The 27,992-nt window shown below is 47.7% G+C and overlaps 2 protein-coding genes and 2 long non-coding RNA genes across 7 annotated transcripts in view; 2 read left to right on the forward strand and 2 right to left on the reverse strand.

The window, feature by feature from the left end:
• Positions 1-7,451, reverse strand: part of IGDCC4 (immunoglobulin superfamily DCC subclass member 4) — a 40,503-nt gene extending 33,052 nt beyond the window's left edge. Inside the window, exon 1 of the mRNA XM_038580736.1 lies at positions 7,331-7,451. Within this exon, the coding sequence (XP_038436664.1) occupies positions 7,331-7,400 (70 nt within the window). The 5' untranslated portion in view covers positions 7,401-7,451. The remainder of the gene's footprint in view (positions 1-7,330) is intronic.
• On the forward strand, positions 462-24,487 carry LOC119866920. Its single transcript, XR_005381791.1, has 3 exons — positions 462-593; positions 14,982-15,266; positions 23,338-24,487. It is a non-coding gene; the product is annotated as an uncharacterized LOC119866920 (long non-coding RNA).
• The window catches only part of DPP8 (dipeptidyl peptidase 8), an 81,030-nt gene continuing 62,270 nt past the window's right edge, over positions 9,233-27,992 (reverse strand). For 3 of the 4 annotated variants that reach the window (XM_038580738.1, XM_038580740.1, XM_038580737.1), the window contains exon 21: positions 23,758-27,933. In XM_038580738.1, the coding sequence (XP_038436666.1) occupies positions 27,811-27,933 (123 nt within the window). In that variant the 3' untranslated portion in view covers positions 23,758-27,810. Of the gene's footprint in view, positions 10,037-23,757; positions 27,934-27,992 lie in introns of those variants that run through there. The other variant, XM_038580739.1, reaches the window with a different exon arrangement.
• On the forward strand, positions 9,255-12,040 carry LOC111093262. Its single transcript, XR_005381790.1, has 3 exons — positions 9,255-10,606; positions 10,792-10,940; positions 11,394-12,040. It is a non-coding gene; the product is annotated as an uncharacterized LOC111093262 (long non-coding RNA).

Genomic DNA, 27,992 nt, shown 5'->3' on the forward strand with positions numbered 1-27,992 from the left:
CTGCGAGGAGTAGGCAAGATGACACATGTCAGCGCAGCAGCCATCAAGGGACCGCAGCTCATTGTTTAATGGTACTTCTTGAACTGTACAAATGTTTCGGCTTTTTTTTTTTAATGAAATTTTTTAACTGTACAAATGTTAATTACTGTTCTTAACAACCAGTCCCTTCCACCTCTGAGGCCCCTGATTCTGTGATTCAAACTTAGGGTGGTGGTGGGGGGAGGCCAGCCCGGGCTCTCAGCCCAGAGGCTTCCAGTTGCCCGGTTCCAGCCGCTGAGCAGTCAGTTTGCGCTTCAGGGGAGAAAAGCCCCACATGACACGAATCCCTGAGCCCTCCGGCAGCCTCCCCGCCCCCCCAAAGCAGTCCAGGGCCTGGAAAATCCCCTGCCGTGCTGAACAAACAATGTGAACAGTTGGGGCCTGAGCAGCTGCTGGGTATGTCAGCAGCCTGGGCTCTGGCGGGCAGGACAGCAGCCAGAGAGGCCAGGCGGCTGGCGGGGGAGCCCGGAGGAGGCTCCGATTCCCTTCCTGAATATTCATGGATCAGCAGATGTCTGGCTTCCCCACCTCGGAGGAGCTCAGCACCCAACAAGGTAGAACAGGGCAGCCAACAGGGATGTAGATGTGCAAACAGGAGTCCCCCTGGAGAGGGCCGGGCTGTGCCCGCGATGCTGGAAAGGTCAGCGAAGCTTGAGATTCCTCATTGTATAGAAGTGGGGAAACTGAGGCGGGCGGTGGGGGGGGGGGGTCTCGTCTCTCTGGGAGACAGTCCTTTGACTTTTTAGGGATGAACCCAGCACTGAAGAGACAGTTGCTCTGGAGTAAGAGGGTTCTCGCTGCTTGGTGCCCAACTCAACTCTGTGCCCAGGACACACACCCACAGGGGCTCAGCTCAAGCTCCAGCCCTCTGTGAGATGGCCCTGCCTCCCCGGAGGGAAGTTTTTTTTTTTTTTTTTTTAAGATTTTATTTATTTATTTATAAGAGACACAGAGAGAGAGAAGCAGAGACACAGGCAGAGGGAGAACCAGGCTCCCTGCGGGGAGCCCGATGTGGGACTCGATCCCAGGACCCTGGAGTCATGACCTGAGCTGAAGGCAGCCGCTCAACCACTGAGCCACCCAGGTGCCCCCGGAGGGAAGTTTTTTGTTTCGGATCACAAAGCTATTTGGAGGTCCCTTAGCCATCCTTCCTCTTGCCTAGACGGATAACGAGGTATGGTGGGGGGACCAGACTTGGTTTGGAGTCAGGGTCCTGGGTCATTCACTCTATTTCCTTGGGCCAACTACTTTTCTTCCTTTCAGCCTCAGCCTTCTTTCCTTCCAGCCTGAAAAGGAGAAGTCTCCACTCTTCTCATTGTCACCAAAATTCTCCCAGTAGCAGAGGAGAGTATACCCAGGAGGCTTGCTAACTGCCCCAAATGTTTTGATTTTTAAACCTTTGGCACATTTTGCATTCTGCTTCATTACACAGCAACGTTTCTTTTAACATAAACGTGGTTCCTACACACCAGACTTTTTCGTAAAGTGATGCTCTGAGGCCTGGACCTTGTTTGTCCAGTGGCTTCATGGCCACCCCTTTCCCACCACCCCCAGCCCATGGCCATGGCTGACCCCCAAAGTCCTTCCCACAAGCAGTTCTCAGCTGTCCTTCTCAGGACTGGGGACACGATGGATTCTTGCTGCCCACCAGCTTGTCCTGGCAGGGCACCATTCCTTCGCCTCAGGCTCCTTGGTGAGACCCTGTCAGACTCAGAGTTTCTGTGCTTGGGAGACCTGAGGCTATCTCTCAATCTTTTCCTAACAGATTATTTTACCCACTTATAGGATAAATTAGATTTTATGAGGCCAATTAGAACCCAGAGAGAAAGGAGATTCGCTGCTGAGCCCCAGGGTTAGCTCAATGCTGTTTTGTGGGGTTCATGGGGCCCAGTGTAAGCCAGGGTTCCATTTTCCAGTGAACTCTCAGGAAAGGGGACAATGGGTGGGGAAGGGGAACCAAGCCTAGCTGTCTCCTTCATTAAGCCAACAACTCACCACAAACATCAATGCCTTGTCACTTCTGAATTTCAGGCCCCAACGTATTTACAACTTGTTCTCAGTGTAGGGGCATTTCTCCATGACCCCATCAACACTCTCTTTTCCCAGGAGACCCAAGTCAGTGTCTTCCAGATCCCCTCCCCACCCATGTTGGCTGTGCCTCCCTCACCACACACTAAGCCCCTCCCACCAACAGCTGGAAGGAGAGTTTGGGAACAATTGCCTGGGACATAGGGAAGGCCACATAGTTCCCTTCATCTGTGATCCTGAGAGGCCCAGCCTCAGTGGACTTGACAGCAAAGCCACACTCAGCCCCTGCCTACATCCTGATCCCATCGCTGCATCCCTCCAGCCCCACCAGGCCAAACCTCTTTCTCTGAAAGTGCATTGCTCTTCCCTCTCCTTTCAGTGGCTATGCCATCCCTGGGTCTGATTTAGTTGCCTCTCCTTTCTCTGCCCCGTAGGACCCTGAGCACCTTGGTCACTGCAAGTTTTTTTACTTTATTTTCTCCCCAATTAGGCAACGAGCTCAGAATCATGTCCTAGTCAGCTTTCTAAATCTCCGGTGTACTTGAAACAGCACTCGGTATACAGTAGGGGCTCCATAAATATTCCTTGAACACACAAGTGGACATGTGGAGACACAGCCCCTTATGCTTTTCCCAGCCTCAATATCCTTATCTGTAAAAATTATGAGGACTCCCTAAGGGCTGGACATGATGGGAATAATATGTGTGGAAACTGCCTATATGGGAACTAGCAAACACTTAACAAAATGCTTAAAAAGCACAGACAGAACAGCAAATTCACACTGAAAGAAACTCTACTTAGGGGCCCCTGGGTGGCTCAGCGGTTGAGCATCTGCCTTCAGCTCAGATTGTGATTCTGAGGTCCTGGGATCAAATCACCTGATCAGGCTCCCTCTAGGGAGCCTGCTTCTCCTTCTTCCTATGTCTCTGCCTCTCTGTGTCTATCATGAATAAATAAAATCTTAAAAAAAAGAAAAAAAGAAAAGAAAGAAAAGAAGAAAAGAAAAGAAAAAGAAAAGAAAAGAAAGAAAAGAAAAAGAAAGAAAAGAAAAGAAAAGAAAAGAAAAGAAAAGAAAAGAAAAGAAAAGAAAAGAAAAGAAAAGAAAAGCTCTGTACTTAAACATAACCAGGACTGGGGAGCTCACTACCTTACCTGTTCTCCTGCCATATGGCTCATATGATTCAAAATATCTTTCTCTTGGTCCACCTTCCTCTCCCTGTATGCTCTGATCACTTGCTGGAACTTTGTCCTTCAAACTATATGACAAGGTAATGAGCCTCTTACTGAACCATCCAGAAGTCTTGGCTCTGCACCAGCTTACATGCTCAGGTCTGCATCTAAAAGACAGTTTACTGAGCCTCTGCTTCCCTGAGCTCACTGACCCCAAGGCCCCTCAAATCCAGAAGATGCCTCAGTCTCAGCAGTGAGGTAACTAACAGTCCAGTCAGCTCAGAAGACAAGGATTCTAATTCTCAGCATGTCAGGGCCAGAACATTATCTCTTTGATTTTCCTCCCCAGTCTCAGCTCCCATCACCCTCCTCCGGCCAGGCTAGGGCTGGCATCCTTCCCCATCAAAGCTGCTCTTTCTCCTCCTCCCCTTTCCCCATACCCCAGGGAGCTGGGAGCCCCCTAGCCCACCTGGCAATGACATCTGTTCTGCATCTGGAATTCTGTGTCAAGTCTGGTTGTTGTACCTCAGAAACAGTAGAGGCCGAACAGGAGTTAGGGGTGGGGAGGAGTAGAGAAGGGTGAATTCCAGAGCCCAGACTCAAGACACACCAAAGGAGGGAGGCCAAGCCCAAAGTTGGGAAATTCTTATGTGAGGGGAAGGGGGAGCAGAGAGACTGAACTTGGGTATTTGTATACCAGACTCAGGGAAAGTATGGCTCCCAGAACCAAGAGACTAGTTCCAGCCCCAGCTCAGTCCCTATCCATGCAACTTTGCAAAGTCACTCAGTTTTCTCATCTGGAAAATGGGTCCATGCTAAAATTACTCCTAGGGAGCTGGATGGGGGATGGGCTAAGTGGGTGAAGGACACTACATTATTTATTTATTTATTTATTATTTATTTATTTATTTATTTTAAGATTTTATTTATTTATTTATGAGAGACACAGAGAGAGGCAGACATAAGCCGAGGGAGAAGCAGGCTCCATGCAGGAGTCCGATGTTGGACTTGATCCCAGGAACTCCGGGATCACATTTTTGAGCCGAAGGCAGATGCCCAACCATGGAGCCACCCAGGCGTCCCTGAGTGTTATATATAAGTGATGAATCACTAAATTCTACATCTGTAACCAAATTTACCATATATGTTAATTAACTAGACTTTAAATAAAAATTCAAAAAATTATTTCTTCAGTGCTGACATTCGAAGACACTCTAATTGTGAGATAGCTTAACTTGAAAGAAATACCTTTAGGAGAAAAAAAAGAACTGCTAATTTACACATAACCCATGATGAACTGGGCCATGAAAGTACCTAAAAAAATCAGTGAAGATTTAGGTAACTTCTGGATAAGAGTCACTATTAAGAGAAACTTGGTTGACCCCAACTGAAGGGAGGTGGGCTTCTGAGTCTCTGGGCTGGAGAGAGGTTGGGGTTGAGGGAGTTTCCTGGTGAGGAGGAAGCAGCTCTGATGTTCTTGGAGCCTTCCTGCTACTGACCTACCCTAAATTCTGGTTCGGTGGAGGTAAGATCCCCACTTCTTGCACTGATGAAACCAGCACTCCGCATTCTACTGCCACCCCCAAACAGGAATCCCATTCCTATAAGTCTCCCCAGTTCCCAATCCCTGGCAGGAGCAGTGTTGGGGGATGCCCTGCATTCTCCCGTGCTGAGGTTGCTGAAGTGTCTATTATTCTGTACCTTCTCCTCCCTCCTCCCTGCAAACTCAGCCTATCCTCAGATCCTACTGATTCTACTTACTAAATATCTCTAGAAACCAGCTACCCTGGCCACACCAATGGCCACTACACACTTGTTGCCACCATCCTCTTTTCTGGAATACTACAACAGCCTCCCAAGAAGCTGGAGCATCCTGCCTCCAGCCCAACCGGTTCTCCACGCTGGCTGCTGGCTGTGGTGAGCTGATGCAAAGCTGATCTTAAAACTTGCCAAGGAAAAAAAAAAAAAAAAAAAAACTTGCCAAGGGCTCACTGGGGGCTTTCAGGCTAGAAAGCTCAGTGGGACTTATAAAGACCTTCAAGAGCCCAGCCCCCCCCTCCCCCCTTCAGCCTTCTCTCTACACTTCTTGGCCCCTGTCCCATCCCCCTCCAACCTCCCCTACTCTCACCCCTGTGCTCTAAACTCCAGCGGAATTAGCTTCATTCAGTGGCCTAAACGAAGTCACCTCCGAGTGCCCATACGTCAGTTCACTTTGAAAAACGTTGCCCATCATCACTGGCCTTCTACGGGGCTAACTGACCCTCTGCATTGGGCTCTATTATTTGTCACTTCCTGCAGGATGCCTTTCCTGACCTTTCCTGATCACCTGTCAGACTCCCCCCTCCCCACATCAGACTGCAAGGTCTGCACCAGAGACAAGGTCTGTCTCCTTATTTACTATATTCCAGGCACCAGGCACATGCTAATTAAAAAGGGTGCTCAGTAAATATTTGTTGAATGAATGAATGAATAAGTGACCTTGGTCCAGATCAGGATGGCCCATGAGAACTCTACAGGGCTGTCTCAAGGCCTGTTAGGCTTTGGGGGACTGAGGGCCAGGAGCCTCCCTGCTTTAGCCTTGCACACTGGCTGCCAGGGGCCCTGCTGGGGCCCTGCCCCTGGAGAGCAGGGAGAGACCAGGTCGCCCACGCAAACCGAGCCCCCTGCAGGAGGCCCCACCCGTAAAGCATAATGACTGAGCCGGGTTCCCCGCCCTCACCCCGCTAGGCTGGGTGACCCCGAGCCCGTCCCTGGAGCTCTTGGAAGAGCCTAAGAGGGTAGCAGGCACAACCATTCCTTAATCCCCGGAGCTCGGGGAGGACTGGGGCCTCTCCTGCACTTCCCCGCCCCCTCCACCTGACAATTCCCGCGTCCCAAATGCGGGCAGGAGAGGGGCGTGTCTTTGTCCGGATTGAGGGGGTCCGAGCTTTGGCCCGCACTTTCCCACCCGCTCTTCGGGTTTCCTGGAGATGGGCCTGGGGCTGGCCGGAGGAGGCTCCTTCCCCGCTCCGCCGTCCCTGCCTCCCTCCCACGTGGCCTGGCTCCGTCTCTCTGGAAAGCCGCAGCAGCTGGAGAGAAATCCCCCTCCCCACCCCCACCTCCAAGTCCCTCCCCGGCTCGCCCCGGACACATCCTCAGCTCCCCCCTCGGCAGCGAAGGCAAGAACTAGGCGAACAAAGCGGGCAGCCCATCCCCCGCCCCAGCCCTGCCACCCACCTTCCCCGAGGGCCGGGCCCCGACGCGCACAGCGGGGAGGGCCGGGCGCTGCGCTGGGGGACCGAGCCCCGGGCGCCGAGCACTGGGCGCCGAGCACTGGGCGCCGAGCACCTCAGCCCAGCTCCTTCTCCGGACCGGACGCCGGTCCTACCCCCCACGCGGCCCTGAGCGGGGGCGGGGGCGCTGCGAGGAGGCCCCGCGGGCCCGGGTCAGCGCTTCCCCGACCTGCCCCCGGCGGGGGCGGCAGCGACACGCGTCCCAGCGCGAGGGCGAGGGCGAGGGCGAGGGCAGGACGAGTCCACGGAAGCAACTGGTTTCCTGCCCCGTCCCCCCGGCCCTCCGAGCCCCGGGCTGGGGGCGCGCCGGTGACCACCCCCCGCCCCGGGGGCCACACCCACCGGGCAAAGTTGAGTGTGGTGTCACCGCGACCCCCGGGCAAGGACACTCCCCAGAAGCCAAGGCCAAATATTTAGCTCAGCCCCATAAACACAATCACACACGATCCCGACACCAATGGAGGTGCCGACGCGCACACACACACACGCACACGCACACTCTCAAGCCCGGCACCCGCGCGGGCGACCCCGAGCCGCAGCCCCCGCCCGCGGCCGCGACACGCACTGCGGACACTCGGCCCGCACGAGCCTCGGCCCCGCTCCGCGCGCTCAGGCTCCCGCTCCGCACACCAGGGCCGCCCCCGCCGCGGCCGAGTCCGCGCCCCCCCGTCCCCGCCCCGGCCCGGCCCGGCCCGGCCCCGCCGCAGCTCGCGGACCCCGGGGCCGGCCCCCCGGGACCCCGCCGCACGCCCGCCCCGCCCCGCCCGCACCGGCCCGCACCGCCCGCCCCGCCGCCGCCGCCGCCGCCGCCGCCCCCTTACCGCGCGCCGCCAGCAGGCACAGGGTCAGCGCCACGAGCCCGCCGCCGCGGCCGGCGTCCCCCCGCGCCATGGGGCCCGCCCGCCCGGCCGCCGCCGCCGCCGCCGCCGCCGCCGCCCCGCGCCTCGGCCGCCGCCGCCGGGGGAGGGCGCGCCGGGCGTCAGTGGCCCGGGGAGGCGCGGCGCCGCGGGCGGGGGCGCGGCCTCGGGGGCCCGGGCCCGAGCGGGGGCCGGCGCGGGGGCCGGGGCTGCCGCCGCCTCGCCCGCCCCTCCATCGCCATCTTGGGCGAGCGGCCGGGGCGGGCGGGGGCGCCGGGCGAGTGCGGCCGCCGGGCCCTCCGGGGACCCCCGCGCCCCGCGCCCCGCGCCCCGCGCCCCCGCCCGCCCCGGGCCCCGTGGGTCTCTTGGACTCCCGGTCCCGGCGTCTCTTTCCGCCTCGGGGCGTCCGTTTCTCTTCCCTGTCGCTGCCCCAGGGTCTCCTCCCTCCCGGTTCCAGGCTCAGCGGAGGCAGAGTCAGGGTCCCTGTCCCGCGGGCCCGCCTTGCCGCGCGAGCCCAGGGCGCCCCGGCCCAGACCCCGGCCCAGATCCCGGCCCAGATCCCGGGAAGCCGCTCCCCCGGCGGCAGGCGGGAAGCTCGCTGGGGACAGGACGGCACCCTCCGCATCCCCATCTCCGCGGCCAGCCCAAGCTGCAGGCGTCTCCTGGCCTCCTCCTCTCGCTCCTGCAGCCCTCAAGCCAGGCGAGCAAGCCCTGCCCCAAGCCCCACCGCGCTTAGACCTTCCACGACCCGGCGAGGGGCAAGGAAAGTTGGATTGCGCCCATTGTACACACGGGGAACCTGAGGGTGGAGGAGGTGAAGTGACTCCCCTAAGGACATGAGGCCAGGGAGCGGCAGATACAGGATCCCAACCCTGGTTTTCAGACTCCGAAGGTCATTGCCCACTCATTTCTTCAATGATGCCTTTCCTGCCCTTGGCCACACTGGCTTTCCCAATATCTGCACAAATGTTTCTTGTTCTAAAAGTAGGGATTCGACCTCAGGCTAGGATAGGGAGAGGAGCTCAGATTAAATGACCTATATATAAGTTCTCTTCCAAGCCCAAGATGTCATAATTTTTCATTCCTTAGGCCTCCGATGTTCCCATGGCTTAGTCATTTTGTCTGTGTACCTGGTAGGTGTCTTACCCATTTGTTGCTAGTTATCCTTTTTTTTTTTTTAAAGAAAGATTTTGTTTATTTATTTTTGAGAGACACACAGAGAGAGAGAGAGGCAGAGACACAGGCAGAGGGAAGAGAAGAGGTTCCATGCAGAGAGCCTGATGTGGGACTCCCTTCTGAGATTCCAGGATCATGCCCTGAGCTGAAGGCAGATGCTCAACCACTGAGCCACCCAGGGTCCCTGTTGCTAGTTATTCCTAGTGATCACCTGTCCTTTGCAGATCTAACAGAGTCTGACTGTATATTCATTGTCAGGCCCATCAGTAGCACTTGACTTGGGTGAGCATCCCAAGCATCCACTTGCTTCTTTTAGTGATCTCATGTGGCCACTAAGGCTTTAAATGACATTTTTTTTTTAAGTTCTATTCTCTAAATAAATAAATAAATAAATAAATAAATAAATAAATAAATAAATAAAGTTCTATTCTCTCATGAAATATCTGCACCAGGAAGGCCCTGGTGGCTCAGCGGTTTAGCGCCTGCCTTCAGCCCAGGGCGTGATCCTGGAGCCCCGGCACTGAGTCCCACATCGGGCTTCCTGCATGGAGCCTGCTACTCTCTCTGCCTGTGACTCTGCCTCTCTCTCTCTGTGTGTGTCTCTCATGAATAAATAAATACAATCCTTCCAAAAAAAAAAAAAAAGAAAGGAAAAGAAAAGAAAAGAAAAATCTGCACCATACCACAGAAAAAGTCACTGCAGAATCTTTAATCCTTCTGTTGTCCAATCTCCAGCTCACTTTTGCCAGCACCAACACGGGTTCATCTAGTCTCCCCGACTTTCTGCATTCTATTCTTGCATTCTTTTGGGGTGTTTTTGATATCTTTTTCTTTGCATACAGGCCATGTCTTGGACATTGAGGTTTGGGTTCAGTTTTCTTTGTGTAATCCAAGGGATCGTAAATCATGCCAAAGCCAGGTGTCTTGCCACCACCAAAACAGGTTCTGAATCCAAATACGAAGATGACATCTGGCGTGGTCTTGTACATTTTGGCTAGTTTTTTCCCGAATTTCTGCCTTTCCAGGGTGAGGAACATCAATGACTATTTGTTTCTGCTGAAGTACTCTGTTGGTCACGAACTTCCTTGTCCAGATTGTTACTGTGTGGTTCGTGATGACGGCCGAACTTCAGGCAGCCAGGGAGGAAAAGAGCTTAAATGACATCTTTATGCTGAAGATGCCCAAATACATACTTTCAGTCTGGATCATCTCCCCTAAACCCCAGACTTATACATCCTGCAACCTGCTCGGTATTTCCATTGGCTTTCTAATAGGCATCTCAATGTGATATGTCCAAAACGGAGTCCCGATCTTCCCTGTTAAAATGGTGCCTCCCACGGTCTCCTTCTCAGGTCCTAGCAGTGCCATCCTTCCTGCTACCAGCTGATCTAAGTACTATCACCTCTCATCTGGGTCATTGCAGGAGTCCCCTTGTAGATCTCCTTTTCTCTGTCTTGTGCCCTTCAGTCTCTTCCCAGTACAGCACAAGTCATCCTGTTAAGATGTGCACAAGATCATGTCACCTGTCTGCTCAAAACCCACCAATACCTTCCATTTCAGAGCAAAAGGCAAACAAACTGTGTTTATTTATTAGAGAGAGAGTGTAAGCACAAGCAGGGGGAGGGGCAGAGGGAGAGGGAAAGAGAGAGAGAGAATCTCCAGCAGACTGAGGACTTGCCTTGCAGGGCTCGATCCCATGACCCTGAGATCATGACCTGAGCCAAAATCAAGAGTCAGATGCTCAATCGACTGAGCTACCCATGCACCCTGAAAGCCAGAGCCTTTTAATGATGAGAAGTCTTCCAGTGGCCAACTCCCTCCTTCCATCCTCTAGGCCTTTACCCACCTAGTTCAGTCTGGAACTCTGCCTCCCCCACCCCTCCTGTCCTCACAACGTGCCCATTCTTTCTAACATGCTCTACATTTTACTTATTTTATTCATAGTCTGTCCACTCAACAGAGCGAGGACTTCGTGAGGACAGGGATTTTGGTCTGCTAGGTTCCCTGCTGAATTCTAAGCAGCTAGACCAGTCCCTGGCACTGTGTAGGTGCCAAGGGACCAAGGTAAAAGATACAAGTCACTGCCCCCAGGGACAGTAGTGTTCTGAGTGACATGGGATGGTAGGGAGAATGGGGAAAAGAGGAGGGAATGTGGTGTGTGTGTGTGTGTGTGTGTGTGTGTGTGTGTGTGCAAGGGGGAGGGGGAGTGGGTGAGAAAGAAGGCTTCACAGAACTATTGATTGTTGCAGATGTTTGACCTGGGTCTTGACAATTTAAGGAAGGTAGAACTGACAGTGAGTGGAGAAACACGCTCTGTGGAAGCCCAGTGGTCTGAGAGCACAGGAAATGGCAGATCCAATAGTTAACTGCACAGATATCCATGGACCACCCCTTACAGGTCAGCCCCTGCTCTGGGCCCTAGAAGCATAGTGGTGAACAAGATACTTGCGTGCATGGTGCTTAGCCTAGCGCCATAAGGGAGACAGACGGGTAGGCAGGCAACTCTAATACTGTGTGGTATAGGCTGTGATGGGATATAGGAAGGAGGGGCATCGAGGCTGGACCCAGGGGGGAGAAGGAAAGGCTTCTGGAGGAAATAAATACCTGAACCAGTGTAAGTAGAATATGGGAGGTATGAACTGGGCAGGACGGCAGGGTGGAAGATAAAGCCAAACAAGAGGGCTAGGGTTAGATGGGGGCAGGCCATGTACTGCTCCCTAGTGAGCAGTTGATGATTCAACCGTCCATTGAACGAATGAGTAAATGAACAAGGTGTCACTATATAGAGTATCACTAAATCCGTAAGCTACATGCAAAAAACCCAGTTAACTTCTCTGTATTCATATTTCAGCACACAGGCCATGGTAGGGAGTAGATATGAAATGTAACAAGCTCAGGATGGCCAAATCCAGCGTAAGGAGTGAGAGCCACGGTCCTTGTCCTGCTGCTTGTTTATGACTTTGCACAACTTCCTTTCTCTCTCTGGGCCTCACCTTCATCATTGAGAAAAATAAGAGGGCTGGGGTCTGATGCACATTTCAGGAGGAGTTCCAAAGAGTTCACACCATTAAAAGTGAATATGGTACCCATCTTAATTTCTTTTTCAATCAATAAATATTGTATTATATTCCCCTTTCAAATAGTGACATGGAATGCCTCCAATGATGTATGGGGTGCTCATGAGTGGATGACCACAGATAGCTAATGAGCATGCTCAGGTGAACATCATTAGCCATTGTCATGGTTTTGGGGTTTTTTTCCATGTACCCTGAAAGAGGTTAAATTGTTGTTAATCTTAGTTATTTATATATTGTTCAACTTATAGCCATATTGGACCATGAGGAAGTAGGAAGAGCATTGTTAGCTATACTACAAAAACCTGATGCTGAGGAATGATAATTTTGCAAATTTGCCTCAAGTTGATCCTCATTGGAAAAGAATAATATAGTTTTTTAATTAAAAAGTCATTAGTCTGGGGCACCTGGGGGCCTCAGTGGTTGAGCAACTGCCTTTGGCTCAGGTTTTGATCCTGCATCAGGCTTCCCACAGGGAGCCTGTTTCTCCCTTTGCCTATGTCTCTGCCTCTCTCTGTGTCTCTCTCGTGAATAAATAAATAAAATCTTAAAAAAAAGTCATTAGTACTAATATTCTAAGCCAATGTTTAAAAATAAAATTTAATGATAATTCAATCTCATCTGGCTTTTTGTTTACCAGAAAGGCAGACCCATTGTATCTACAATGTTATTTATAAAGAAGTACTTCCCAATAGATCCCAAAATCTTTTAGTTCACATTTCAGAAATAAATACAAAAGTAAAAAATGTGGGAATCCATGGGTGGCTTAGCGGTTTAGTGCCCGCCTTCAGCCCAGGGCGTGATCCTGGAGACCCGGGATCCAGTCCCACATCAGGCTTCCTGCATGAAGCCTGCTTCTTCCTCTGCCTGTGTCTCTGCCTCTCTCTCTCAATCTGTGTCTCTCATGAATAAATAAATAAAATCTTTAAAAAAAAGTAAAAAATGCTAAAGCTTTTTATTTTAGCACAATATGTAATCATAACATGAAAGCAAGTTTTGTCTTCTTTGGATCCTATAACATATGGTTAGATTTCAATGTACATTTGGTCCCCAAATTTGATATATAATCTTGTTCATTGACAAGTCATGCTTTTTTTTGTTTTCCAATTACTTTAAAATCAGCATGCATCACTTCTTAAATGGGGAAGAGGGTTTTAAAGAACATCAGTTTAGGGGCAACTGGTTGGCTTAGTAGAGCATTTGATGCTTGATCTCAGGGTTGTGAATTTGAGTCTCATGTTGGGCATAGAGATTACTTAAAAAATAAAATCTTTAGGAGTGCCTGGGTAGGGCAGTCAGTTAAGCTTCCAACTCTTGGTTTCTGCTCAGATCATGATCTTTAGGTCCTGACATTAAGTCCCCACCTCCAGCTATGTGCTTAGCAGGGAGTCTGCTTAAAGATTCTCTCCCTCCCCGCCCCCCCCCCCCCGCCCCCCGCAATTCACACATGCCCTTTCTCTCTCTCTCTCTCTCTCTCTCTTTAAAAGAGATAAGTCTTGGGGATCCCTGGGTGGCTCAGCAGTGAGCGTCTGCCTTTGGCTCAGGGCGTGATCCCAGGATCCGGGATTGAGTCCCACGTCAGGCTCCCTGCAAGGAGCCTGTTTCTCCCTCTGCCTAAGTCTCTGCCTCTCTCTCTCCGTGTCTCTCATGAATAAATAAATAAATCTTTAAAACAAAACAATCCCTTAAGACTCAAGTCTCATTCCTTCAAGGTGACCACCCAGGCAGGCCTCACCCATTTGTCTGTACCACTCAATAGGCACTGTATTATTTCTGCCTCATATGGGGATTTCCTTATTTACATAATTAGTTTGTCTCAGTCTCATGCCTCAGATGACACTGCAAAGCTCCCTGAAGGCAGAAACAGGCATGATACAGGTGATCATGCCTATGGTACATTTATAAAACAATTACCTGGGAATCAGATCACATTTGCCTAAAGAACCGACATGACAAATGATGGCTCTCTTCTCAGACTAGGCAATCTAAACCTCTTTAATTCATTAAATATCTGAAATGTTGTATATCAGCAATGAAAATGTATTGCCGAAAACAACAGACATACTGCCAATGAAACAAAACAGGAAAATCAATGGAAAAGTTGACAAGTTTGGGATTGAATTAGTAATAAATATATATATTTAAAAGAGATACAGGATGCCTGGGTGGCTCAATGGTTGAGCATCTGCCTTTGGCTCAGGGTGTGATCCCAGGTGCCCTGATTGAGTCCTGCATCAGGCTCCCTCCAGGGAGCCTACTTCTCTCTCTGCCTTTGTCTCTACCTCTCTCTCTGTGCCTCTCATGAATAAATAAATAAAATATTTTTTAAAAATTTTTTAAAAAGGGGGATCCCTGGGTGGCTTAGCGGATTGGCACCTGCCTTTGGTCCAGGGCCTGATCCTGGAGTCCCGGGATCGAGTCCCACATCGAGCTCCCGGCATGGAGCCTGCTTCTCCCTCCTCCTGTGTCTCTGCCTCTCTCTCTCTCTCTATGTCTATCATGAATAAATAAATAAATCTTAAAAAAATTTTTAAAAAAGATAGTAATTGGGGCATCTGGGTGGCTAAGTGGTTGAACGTCTGTCTGCCTTTGGCTCAGGTCGGGATCCTGGGGTCCTGCAATAGAGTCCCGCATCAGGCTCCCTATAGGGAGCCTGCTTCTCCCTTTGCCTATATCTCTACCTCTCTGTGTCTCTCATGAATAAAAAAAAAAAAAAAAATCTAAAAAAAGAGAGAGATAATTATTAACGAGATAAAGTTCTGCATGAATGAAAATGATTCAAAGTTTATTACATGACTCACATCTGAATACATTTACACAGTTATTATACATGTAAGCACTGAATATTGGTCTAAGTAAAATTACAATAGAACTATACTGAAAAGATGAGGGGGATAGGAAATGTGTGTTTGGTGAAAATGGAAAGGAAAACAGTTACATTCTAAGCTTTCATAGTGGAAATGCCAATAAATAATGTATAAAAACTGAAAAAAAATCAGTAACATTACATACTTTTTAAAAAAAGATTATATTTATTTATTCATGAGAGATGCAGAGAGAGAGAGGCAGAGACACAGGCAGAGGGAGAAGCAGGCTCCATGCAGGGAGCCCGATGTGGGACTTGATCGCAAGACTCCAGGATCACGCCCTGGGCCAAAGGTAGGCACTAAACTGCTGAGCCACCCAGGGATCCCCACATACATTTTATTTAGAGAGGTGGTTTAGAACTTGACTCTATAAGCTATGTCCCTGTGAAATTGGGATAAAAGTAAATGTTAAAAAAAAAAAAAAAAGAAAAAGGTGACACAATTCTCTGTATGGTTCGGCGAGATGCCTTCCTATTCTGAATCATCCTTCCTCCTCAGCGATCCAGGCAAACACTGATCCACTGCCCCATTCCCATCACTGCCTTGCTGCACTCGACAGCTGGGAACCACTGCTCCTCAACACCCACTTCTGCTCAAGGCCAGCCTGCCCCAGCAAGCCTGGGATTCAGAGGACTCCTTCCTGGTACCCTTTTATGGAAACCCCTGCACATCTGGCATCATGGGGCTGAGATCTGCTCTCTCCCAGGGGCTCTGGATGCTCTGCTGCAGCTGCACATGCTGAGCATGGCAGGATGGGCACACTGCCTTCAGCAGAACTGAAAGGTAGGTGACACAGGTCACATTTTCCACCTCACCCCCTTTTCCTTTAAGTAGGCTTTATGCCACGGGATGCCTGGGTGGCTCAGTGGTTGAGCATCTGCCTTCAGCCCAGGGTGTGATCCTGGGGTCCTGGAATCGAGTCCCACATCAGGCTCCCCGCATGGAGTCTGCTTCTCCCTCTGCCTCTCTTTGTGTCTCTCATGAATAAATACATTTTTAAAAAAAAGTAGGTTCTATGCTCAATGTGGGGCTTGAACTCATAACCCCGAGATCAAGAGTTGCATGCTCTACTGAAAGAACCAGCCAGGCGCCCCATCAACCCCTCTTTGGAAGCTGCACCCCCTCCTGCTGGAGACTGTGTCCACCCACAGCCTCTGGGGGCCAGGGCCTTGTCCCCAGGCCCGTCCTGCTCAGTAACCTCTTTGCTCTTCATGTTCCCCATCAAAGCATGTCTACCCAGTGACCCGCCCTCTCCTGTGGTCTCTCAGACATACTGAGCCTGTGGAAATGAAGCACGCGGAGGAGCTAGGGGTAGATGCAGAGCCCTCTTAGCACTCATTATTCAAGACCTGTCACACTCCATCTCTAGCCTTCCTGCCTGTTCCTTTCATTGTCACACTCAGGTGCCCACCTCCCTGTGTGCCCACTATGTCCCCCACCCTCCTGCTTTATCCCTTCACACCTGTGTGTAAAGTCTTCTCTTTGCCTGCAATGACTTCCTCCCACCTGGGGAAACTTTCCTTAAGACCTAATCCAAATGCAACCTCCTTTGTGCAGCCTTCCAGAAAAAAATAATAGCCCAAGTTTGTTGAGTGCTGCGTGCCAGATACCAGGGGCTTGGCGTGCATTTTCTCGTATCAGAGCTTGTAGCAACTCCATCAAGTCGTACCATCATTAGTTCTAGGTTATAAAAGAGGAAGCGGAAGTACAGAGAGGTTAAGTAACTTGCTCAAGGTCACACAGCAGGACGTGATTCAGCGGGAGTCAGGATAGATCAAAGGCCACTCCTAACTGCTGTCCTGCGCTGCCTCCTGGGAGCTCGCACAGCACTCGGCATTATTTCTTTGTGCTCACCCGCTTTTGTTTACATGGCCATCTCCACTTCTGGATTCAGAATCTTTTGAGAACAGAGAATGGGTCTGGCTCCTCTGAACATCCTCAGATCCCTGGATCCCTCAGCAGGAGCCAGGCCCGTGGCAGCTGTTCAATTCATGTTGTTTGCTAATGGAACCAGCGAAGCTAGAATTAGCATTCCACTTCTGCACTGTGACCTTGGGAGAGCCATACAACTCTCTGACCTTTAATTTCTTTCTGGGGGGAGCGGGGTGGGGAAGCCACGGGGGTGAGGAGGGGGGAATAATACTCATACCTAACTGATGTCTCCTAGCTTAGGAGATCAAACTGAACAAGACATTGTCATGAGGAAATACCCTGTAAGTGGTGAGACGCTCACCATTATAGATGGTAGCAGTTGGTACTCAGAGGGCAATGTGTCATCTGCTCACAGGTAAAACCTGACGCCTTGGGACGCCGGGGTGGCTCAGTGGTTGGGCGTCTGCCTTTGGCTCAGGGCGTGACCCTGGGGTCCGGGGATCGAGTCCCACATCGAGCTCCCTGCATGGGCCTGCTTCTCTCTCTGCCTGTGTCTCTGCCTCTCTCTCTCTGTGTCTCTCATGAAAAAATAGAATCTTTAAAACAAAACAAAACAAAACAAAACAAAACAAAACATGGTCTCCCTCCAAGGGCCTTACCCTGCATCCTAGTAATGTGCAATCCTGGATGAGCAGCCATGGGGGCAGGCAGGCGGGAAATATCTGAGACCAAGGCAGAGTCTAGTCACCCTGATGGCAGGCTTCTGTACCCACTCTCCTTCCTCACATCCCAGATCCTTGGGGCTGAGTCCCGTTCCTCTCCCCACCCAGCATCTACCTTCTCCCCAGGGCTCGGGCCTGACAACTCAGGTCTGGAGAGAACTGCTCCCATTGGCAGCCCTGCACTCTTTGGAGGGGTGGGGTCCAGGCTAGTGGCAGGAGCACTAATATCAGCTTCAGAAACCACCTCCAGGCCCCCATCCCATGCCACGCCTGCGCTTGGCACTTTGGCTTACCTCAACCCGTGAAGGAGGTATTAGAACCCCACTTTGCCCAAGATTAGAGAAGCAAAGGGCTTACTCAAGATCACAACTGTTAGACTTGAACCCCAAGTCTATCAGGTTCCAAATTCTCCAGTCTTTCCCATGCTCCCCCTTCTTTCTCTGGGCAAGTTCAAGGAGATTTATATCCAAGATCCACCCAGTACATGCTTTCTCAGCATGAGCTCAGTCCCTGAAGGAACTCAGATTTCAGGCAAATACCATATTTCCTTGATTCTAAAATACAATCCAGGCAGCCCTGGTGGCTCAGCGGTTTAGCGCTGCCTTCAGCCCAGGGCCTGATCCTGGAGACTGGGGATCGAGTCCCACGTCGGGCTCTCTGCATGGAGCCTGCTTCTGGCTCTGCCTGTGTCTCTGCCTCTCTCTCAATCTGTGTCTCTCATGAATAAATAAATAAGATGTTTTAAAAAATACAATCCTATTCACATTTTTATATTTCTGGTATCAGGATCTTACAAATGGTTAACATCTTAGATTTTAGGAAATTTAGGAGAAGCCCTAGAGATTGTATTCCAGTGTCTCTGTCCAGCTCCCAGCGAATCTTGTGACTTTGAGGGAGTCACCTTACCTGCTGGTACCTCAGGGAGTTTTCTCAGCCTGACTTTGGATATCAGCTCTGCCACTTGACTGCTGTATGGCTTTGCAATCTTCTCTGGGACTCAGCCCATGCTGGGTGTGGAGCCTACTTAAAAACATTTTAATTTAAAAATTTAAAAGGGCAGCCCGGGTGGCTCAGCGGTTTAGGGCCACCATCAGCCCAGGGCCTGATCCTGGAGTCCCAGGATCGAGTCCCACATCAGGCTTCCTGCCTAGAGCCTGCTTCTCCCTCTGCCTATGTCTCTGCCTCTCTCTGTGTGTCTCATGAATAAATGAATAAAATATTTTAAATGAATAAAATATTTAAAAAAATTTTAGCCACTAGGCTAAGAAGCACACTCCTCCAGGCCTAAAGCATGGGTAGGGGACAAAGAATAAAAATTCCAATGACATTTCTTTTTTTTTTTTTTTTTTTTTTTTTTTATCCAATGACATTTCAAAGAAGAGGTCCTAGAAGCTTAACTTAGGGAAAATTTGGGGTGTTTTGGGGGCAGTCCTATTAGTGAATTGGTAGATGGATGCTTAGGAGCCTAAATAGCAAGGTCAAAATATTCATTTGAGGGAGGCCTGGGTGGCTCAGGGGTTGGGTGTCTGCCTTTGGCTCAGGGCGTGATCCTGGGGTCCTGGGATCAAGTCCCACGTCAGGCTCCCTGCAGGGAGCCTGCTTCTCCCTCTGCCTGTGTCTCTGCCTCTCATAAATAAATAAAATCTTTTAAAAAATATATTCATTTGAAAATTATTTGAGGGGCTCCTGGGTGGCTCAGTTGGGTAAGCATTTGACTCTTGGTTTTGGCTCAGTTCCTGATCTCAGGGTTGTTAGATCAAACCCCACCTGCGTGGCTCTTCTCGCTCAGCAGAGGAGATGACTTAGGATTCTCTCTCCCCCTCTCCCTCTGCCCCTCCCCTGCTCACACTCTCTCATATAAATAAAAATAAATAAGTAAATAAATAAATCTTTTTAAAATTTTTATTATTTTTTTTTAAATAAATAAATCTTTAAAAAAATTTGTTTGATACTCAAGTATCTAAGAAGCCTTTCTGGTGTGATTGTATGATGGGGAGAACTTGCCAAGTTTAAATACAGTGCCGACTCTCAGGGTCTGTTATCTAACTTGAGAAACAAACAGAATGGTGTAAAATTAAGTGTTAAATCTGAGATAAGCTTTACTGAGCACGTTTATTGCACACTAGGCACCAAGTACTTTATAGTGCAGTAAACAAATTTAATCCTTACAACAATCTGTTGAGGTTTCTGGTATTATTCTTGTTTCATATTTAAGGAAACGGAGGGTCAGAATGTTATGTAAACATGCCCAAGTCCATAAAGCTAGCAAGTAGCAAAGGCAAGGGTGGAAGCCAGGATCCAAAGCCAATGCTGTTATCATTTTGCCATCCCACTTGGGGAAATTCCCATAAGCTCTGTAGGATGCTTAGAGGAAGCTAGGTCTGACCTCAAAGTATATGTTCTATTAATTGAAAGAGGAATACCTCAGGATGCTTGTGGTGACTGAAGAGCCTAGGTGAGGGAAAGCCAGGAAAGGTCAGGTATCCTAGGGCCTTGGATTTGATTAGGGACCAGAGCAGGAATGTGAAAACATAAAGTTCATTTAAGAAAGTGGCAGTGTCCTGCTGGGTGTGTTAGGGAGGCAGGAGTTGAGTTGGTCCTGAGAACCTACTAAGGACAAGGGCTGTGTCCTCTTCCTCCGTTTTTTTGTGGCCTACCAAAGGCCTGGCACATGATTGTTACTGTGCATTTGCTGAATGAAAGTTGAGAGCAGCTTCTTTGGAGTTGTTAGGAACTTTTAAAAGAGATTTTATTTACTTATTTGAGAGAGAGAGAACAAGTGGGGGGAGCTGCAGAGGGAGAGGGAGAAGCAGACTCCCGCTGAGGAGGGAGCCTGACAAGGGACTCCATCCCAGGATCCTGGGATCATGACCTGAGATCTGAGCTGAAGGCAGATGCTTAAGTGACTAAACCATCCAGATGGTTTAAAAAATTTTTTTAGGGACGCCCGGGTGGTTCAGCGGTTTAGCGCTGCCTTCAGCCCAGGGCGTGATCCTGGAGACCGGGGATCCAGTCCCACATCAGGCTTCCTGCCATCCTGCTTCTCCCTCTGCCTGTGTCTTTGTCTCTCTCTCTCTGTGTCTCTCATGAATAAATAAATAAAATCTTTTTTAAAAAGATCAGGCGCTGGGCTGAAGGCGGCCCTAAACCGCTGAGCCACCCGGGTTGCCCTTTTAAATTTTTAAATTAAAAAAAAATTTTTAGGGATCCCTGGGTGGCGCAGCGGTTTGGCGCCTGCCTTTGGCCCAGGGCGCGATCCTGGAGACCCAGGATCGAATCCCACGTCAGGCTCCCGGTGCATGGAGCCTGCTTCTCCCTCTGCCTGTGTCTCTGCCTCTCTCTCTCTCTCACTGTGTGCCTATCATAAAAAAAAAAAAAAAAAAAAAAAATTTAAAGTAGGCTCCACGCCCAGCATGGAGCCCAGTGTGGGACCTGAACTTAACAACCCTGAGATCAAGACCTGAGCTAAGGGATGCCTGGGTGGCTCAGCGGTTGAGCGTCTACCTTCGGCCCCGGGCATGAGTCCCACATCAGACTCCCTGCATGGAGCCTGCTTCACCCTCTGCCTGTGTCTCTGCTTCTCTGTGTCTCTCATGAATAAATAACTAAAATCTTAAAAAAAAAAAAAAAAAGGATCTGCACCAAGATCAAAAGTCTGATGCTTAACTGAGCCACCCAGGCATCCCAAAGTCACTTGGATTTTTTTTTTTTCCTAAAGATTTATTTATTTTAGAGAGGGAGGTGGAGGAGCAGAGGGAGAGGGAGAGAAAAACTATTCAGCAGAATCCGTGATGAGCACAGAGCCTGAAGCTGGGCTGGATCTCACCACCCTGAGATCACAACCTGAGCCCAAACCAAGAGTTGTATGCTTAGCCAACTGCACCACCCAGGTGCCCCTCAGTTGGAATTCTTAATCTTCGCTTCCAACCCAGGCTAGTTCGAGAGCTACCCACCATGACCTTACAGGTCCTAGACTGTGGCAGGAAGGGCAGTAATAGCCACGAGGAGGAATGGATAGTTGAGACAACGCAAAATAATTAACTGGTGAGGCAACACTCCCTAAAGCACCCAACTGAACTACACATGGTAGCATTTACATGCATGCTGAGGGATGCAAATATGACCACATATATGCCCAGAAACCCAGCTAACATGGAGAGGTCATTCTACAGAGCAGTGTGGTTTCTAGAACCTACATGGCCAGAGGACCTTCCTGCAGAGAATTATCACCTAGAATGTTAAAATCAACTACACCACTTCGGCAGGGTGAAGACAGCAGGAGCTTGGGGCTGGGAGCTGGGGAAGAGTCTTGGAACTGGAGAATTATTTCTCCACACTTTTTAAAAAAGATTTTATTTATTCATGAGAAACATGGACAGAGAGAACGCAAGAGTGGCAGAGGGAGAAGCAGGCTCCATGCAGGGAGCCCAAGGTGGGACTCGATCCCGGGTCTCCAGGATCACACCCTGGGCCGAAGGCGGTGCTAAATGGCTGAGCCACCTGGGCTGCCCTCTCCACACTTCTATTTCAAGGACTCAGGTCTGGGAGCCCATTTAGAGAGAGTATCTTTCAGTAAGGAACACACAGCAAACTCAACAACTCAGCTGAGTCAGAGCTGAGGCTCATCTAATCCAGTTCAGTGGGCGCTGAACCTCTTCCAGGGGAGCAAGCGCAGGGCACCAGAGCTGTGGACAGAACTAGGCTGACGAACGTTTAAATCCTGGTAGTTCCTGAAACCATTCCAAGCCCCAAATAAAATTACAATCATGGGATTTTCATACTTCAGTTGTTTCACCTCTGTTCTCCCTAAAGCACCAAGGGATCAATCACTGTTTCCTCAACCATTGAGAGAGTTTAGGCCAAAGAGAAGTCTACTGGCTTCACGGCCATAGCACAGGCCTGGCAGGACTCTGGTATATAGGAGCCCTAGAGCCACTGGGATGCCTGCACCTCCAGCACAGTATTTGCAAGATGCTTATGGCCAGGTTGAAAGCTTTTTTTTTTTTTTTAAATTTTGAAAGGTTTTAAGTAATTTCTACATCCATCATGTGGCTCAAACTCACAAATCTGAGATCTAGAGTCACACACACTGAGCCAGCCAGGCACCCCCAAAACCTGATTTTTGGTTAGCAACAGATCTAGGCTGAGTTAAAGACACCAAGGAAGGGGCACCTGGCTGGTTCCAACAGAAGAGCATGTGACTCTTGATCTTGGGGTCATGAGTTTGAGCCCTGCTTTGGATGTAGTGATTAAAAAAATAAGCTTAAGGGATGAAAAAAAAGAGACCAAGGTAGTCTGTTTCCCCCATAATGCCGTAAATGGGATATATGGAGCCGGGGGCGGGGGGAGGGGTGCTCACTGGTCACTCCCTGCTGCCAACAGGTAACCTAGTGCGCCTTCAGTGTATCCCAGAGGGCCATACAAATACCGTGTGTGTCATGAGGTGAAAATGCTAGGAAGCACTCGTCTATAGCACTGCCCTGTTTAAAGATCTTTAAAATTTATTTTTCATTTATTTGTAAGGGAGAGACAACAGGGGGAGCGGCAGAGGGAGAGGAAGGGAGAGAGAGAGAAGCAGACTCTCCACTGAGTGTGGGCTCCACCCAGAGACCCTGAGATCACGACCTGAGCTGAAATCCAGTCAGATGTTCAACCAACGGAGCCATCGAGGTATCCAAAGATCATCTTTAATCATTTCTGTACACAAAATAAAGATTTAAGACCCTGGGGTGCCTGACTGGCTGTCGGTAGACCACACAACTCTTGATCTTGGGGTTTTGAGTTAGAGCCTTATGTTGGGGGCAGAGTTTACTTAAATAAAAGGGGCATTAAAAATAATAAAAAAGGGCAGCCCGGGTGGCTCAGTGGTTTAGTGCCGCCTTTAGCCCAGGGCATGATCCTGGAGACCTGGAATTGAGTCCCGCATCAGGCTCCCTGCATGAAGCCTGCTTCTCCCTCTGCCTGTGTCTCTGCCTCTCTTTGTCTCTCATGAATACATAAAATATTTATTATTATTTTTTTACATAGAATCTTTAAAAAAAAATTTTTTTTTGGGGGGGATCATCCTTCAAGAATCTGATAAAGCCAAAGCTTTTCTCCCCAGAATGCACTTCCACTCATTCATGCAATATTTTGCATTCCACTGCTGAGGCTTAGAGAATCCAGATTAAGTGCCTGCTCTGGAAGGATTATCAGACAAACCCCAAGTTTACTAGTTTTAGAGGGGTTCATCTGCTTCTCTCTCCCCATCTCCAATACAGCTTCAACACACCAGAGAATTGTCAAAGAAACCTCTGAAAAAAGTATTACACTGAACTTCCTTGCAATTTCCCGGGAGCATGCAGAGACCACTATCTGGAAACTCCAAGTGACATCCCTGAGAAACCGCCAGCTGCTTAGAAGGACTCGCTAATCACTGGCTCCAGGCACTACCTCCCGCCGCGGTGCAAACTGTTGGCTGTTGGGAACCACTTGCAGGCACAGAAGAGTTCCCTGCACACCTCCCCATCGGTCTGGATGCGTTGGTGGCTAGTGTTTATACTAGAAACCCCATGTAATCACTCTGCAGTCTCCCCTTTTCCGTGGCAAGCACATGACCTTGTTTATGTGTATTTATCACTCCAGTTACCACTAATCAAGGGGAGATTGTACAAATAGGAGGGAAGGAACATTTACATCAATTAATTTTAGCAGCATCTTTATTGCAACAAAGAACCTGTAATAAAATGCAACAAAACTAATGTTTCACTTTACATGATTAAAAGCCATGTAGCTGAAAATGAGAAAACCCATTAACTTACTGGAATGAGACATGCAATTCTTTTTATACAAGTCAATGCTTAAAACAGCAGGCACTTTATGTTCTAAAATTAAAGACCTGAACTCCAATTGTGCTGAATACAACGTAAAATTGTATTTGGGTTATTCAAAAATAAACATACAAATATTACTTTTTTCTCTCTGTGAGGGACTTCTGAAATGATTACCTAGAACTGTCTCTTGACAAAATGAGAAAAGCAGGAGCCAGCACCTTGCACTAACATGTCTCCATACTTGTAGGCCGTAAGATGGGTGGGTGAGGCTGGGTAAGGTTAGGAAAGCAGGAGTCAGGGGAGTTTCCTTATACCTTCATGTCTGCTGGGAATGGACACTCACCTTAAAATCTTAGTTTAGATATAGCCATGTGTCTTTTCTTATTTCAAATAGCTCTAAGTTAGGCTCCCAGGCTTATGCAAGCACTCTATTCTATATCCCAAATCCCCCACTACTAGGAAGACACATTTAGTGTAACAGTTTTAATTAACTTCAGAATGTCATATACTAATTAGAAGTACTGCTTCATTAATAAGCATGCTTAGCATTTACTTTAGAATGGAAAAATTAACCATTTTATGTTATTTTTAAAATGTTTTATAGGAATATATTAATAAATACTTCTTTAAAAATTTGCCTTTTCTACATATCATTTAACTACCATGAGTCAGGACATCTGGATAGAATCTAGTACCAACTGAACACTAACTGGCTACATGGCCATGGCTATATTTTCTCCTCTCTCTATATGTAGCTTCCTCCTCTAACCAACAAGAACATTAGATTATATCAAAGATATAATAGCTTGAAAAATTTAAGATTCTATAATAATGAGAAATCTTACAGGAATCATTCCACCTAGAGAGAATTGTTACAGGTGGGATACACTTTCTGTAAGGAATAAAACAAGTAGTAAAAAAAGTAAGCATCAGTATCTAGATCTCATTCTTTTAAAAAGTAATGCATGCATTGTGACTTCAACCTCTCATATGAGGCTTTTGAAATGAGCCAGGAACAGTATTGAAGGAACAGCTTTCATTCCAAAATGAATCTCCAGACATGGAGGATACATAGTCCCATGATACCTTCTGCTTCCTTCAGAGTGAGAAAAGCCCAACAGTGATCACAGATGAGCAGCTATACTGGCTATTGCTTTAGGTGTTTGTAAATCAGTCCAGTGTAAAAATCACCTTTTATTTTCTCAATCCAATTTCATGCTCTACGAAGGACTTTGTGAGAGTAGCCCACAAACAACTTTAGAATCACCTTGGAAAGGCTGTTAGAACTGCAGATTCCTGGTCTCCACCCAATCAACCAAATCCAAACTTCTAAGAGTAAGTTCAAGACTACATTTCCTTTAGTAATAAGCATCCCAGACGAATCTTAGATTGAGTCCCACTGCTCAATACTGCATAAGCAACTATACCTGTTGATGGTTGCTCAAGCGTATCTATTTATCAAGCCTGCAAAAACCATCCCATTTGATGTTTAACTGAGTGCTTTTTGGCTCTTACCAAAAGTGTTGCTTTTATATACTCTTAGCCTTTTAAGATGTTATTTGTAGACAGGGTACAAAGAGTTTTAGTGAGATTTCTACTGATTGCCTGAATTGACTATGATGTTTTCCACATCAGTTTTTAAAATGAAGCTCAAACTGTCTTTCTGCATGTGAATTCAGTCACATATTTTTCCCCCATAGAAGGAGAATGGCATTTAATGAACTGGGAATTATAACAGAGGTATTCCTTGTGATATGAAGAAAGGACAGGCAAGATGCAGAAGGAAAACACTGGTGAATTCAAGAGTACACGAGGTTCTCTAAGGTTTGTTTTGGTAAAATGAGGGAGGCCATTTTGAAGAAACAGCATTAACGGGTAAGAGGTTTCAAATGAATAGATGTCTAAAAGCCACTGTATACCATTTCCATTTTGCATATCATATGAAGAAAGATCCCTGGAGGCCAACCAGCTCACAAACAAAAATCACCTACGATAGTCAGATATATACTTAAATCAAGGGGGAAAATACTTTCTTGGGAAGAAAAATTACCCAAATCAATTTAATTTAACATTGAAAAAAATATAAACAAACCTTGGCATGGGAAAATATCATAAACAAGAAAATCAATACATACACAGATAATAAGAAAAAGTGTGGTACCTATGATACAGTATAAATACACAAACAGCAAAACCCAATCCCCTTCCCAAGGACAGAACCACCAGGTCACCCTGCCATTTCTAGACCTCCCTCACCTCCCACCTGGCCCTCAATGATGAATTCACCTCTGATGTATATCATCACCCTTACTATTGGAGGCTGTGCTTCTCTGTAGGAGAAATCTACTCTCTCTGTAGTGGTGAAAAAGAAAAAAAGCAATTTTTCTTAGACCATTGTTTAAAAGTATTGGTAACAACTTTCCAAACACTGAGGCTTGTGATAAAAAGGGTCAAACTCACAGACGCCTTCTCTGTGCTAGCAATGTGACCCAGTAACACCCCAAGACTCTAAGATGACATTATGAGCTCCTTGAACAGTTGAGTGCTAGGGCTAAACCAGAAAAATGTCATGGCCATTCAAGAAATTGCTTAGAGGCTTTGAACACTTAAAAATAGAGCCATGGCTTGCCAGGGATCAGTTTATGGTGAAGAGGTGGTCTAGATACCTCTTTAAGTTCACAAAATCTAAATTATGCTCAAATAATTTAAAAAGGATAAAGAAAGTTTAAATTTATAAGGTTACCAAAATTAAGATGAAAATAACAAAAAATGAGAATTAGAAAAGTAACTAAGGAACTTTTCCTCCCTGAATAATGTTAGTCTGTCACTGTGTTGGCAAGACAGTGATTTCTTCATTCTGGTTTCCTTTACTAACGTCCTAGCAGTTTAAATTTCACCCCCAAACTTTTTCATGAGGATATTTGGTCAAACTTTACTTCTACTTAGTTCTTAAACAGACCCTCTCCTTTTCATCTCCCTGTCATTCTCCACACCCTGGTATCTCCCACCCTACCACTTTTCCTTCCATCACCCTAAAACTCTGGAACATTTCAATAAGGAAATACCCAATGGAAACTGGCACCACTAAATTTTCCGAAGAGTACAAGTAAATGCGTACTTTTCCCTTTTCTTAAAGGAGAAGAAATTGCCTGCAAATATTTAAGCTCTAACCATTTGATTAAAATTTTCCTGCCTGTAATTATTAATATTGTAAGACTAATTAAACCATGCTACATGTACAGTTACTTGCCTTTGTAGGAAAGGAAAAACCCACTCTGTCATATCATCAGAGAGAACTATTTATACTAGATACAGCTGAAATTGACTAAATGGTCAGAGCTTGAATGAAACAAAATAAGTGTCTTTAGGAGGCCACTAAATTACCCTTGAAAAATCATTAATGACTGGTTAAGTCATAGGTTTAATAGTGATTAGTTCATAACATGCTGGATACACCCCAAGCAATGAAGCATAAGCTATTCAATTACATTTAAGTGCTATCAAATCTGTAACTAGTCAGAGTTTCTGGAATTGAACCAAACCAATCACTAATATCATCATAGTTTAACAAACTCAGAAGTATACTGTAAAAATACACTAAGTCCATGAGGTTTATAATGCTATTAAGAAGTGAAAATAAGGTAGTATGGATACATGGCGCTAATGTCTTATTTCTTTCAGTAATTCTCATGGTATTGCTGGGTCCTTTAGAGTGTGGCATTCAATTTTGTGTGTGTGGTTAAGGGATTAGATTAATATCCACAAGCTGTAGATGCCCGCATGGCATCAAATATACTTTCAGAAGTAGATGTTAATGTGGCAGGTACCAAAATGTGATGATCAATTCCATGTTTTCTATCGATTAAACCTCCTCATTCGGTTCAACGGCCAGTGTATACCAGAGTTCTACACAGGTCAAAATTATATCACTTTCAGAGCAGCAATACGCGATCCAAGGTTTTCTTGAAGGTAGTGCAAAAGATGCAGTTCATAATGTTCTCCAGATTCAGGGACTCTTATGCTGTGTCTCTCCTGAGGATAGATCTTAACAACAACAAAATCAAAACACAAAAAGTGAGAATTTAGTAATACATCTCCTTCCA

The sequence above is a fragment of the Canis lupus genome, chromosome 30 (genome assembly GCF_011100685.1).
Source record: "Canis lupus familiaris isolate Mischka breed German Shepherd chromosome 30, alternate assembly UU_Cfam_GSD_1.0, whole genome shotgun sequence".
NCBI classification, from domain to species: Eukaryota; Metazoa; Chordata; class Mammalia; order Carnivora; family Canidae; genus Canis; species Canis lupus.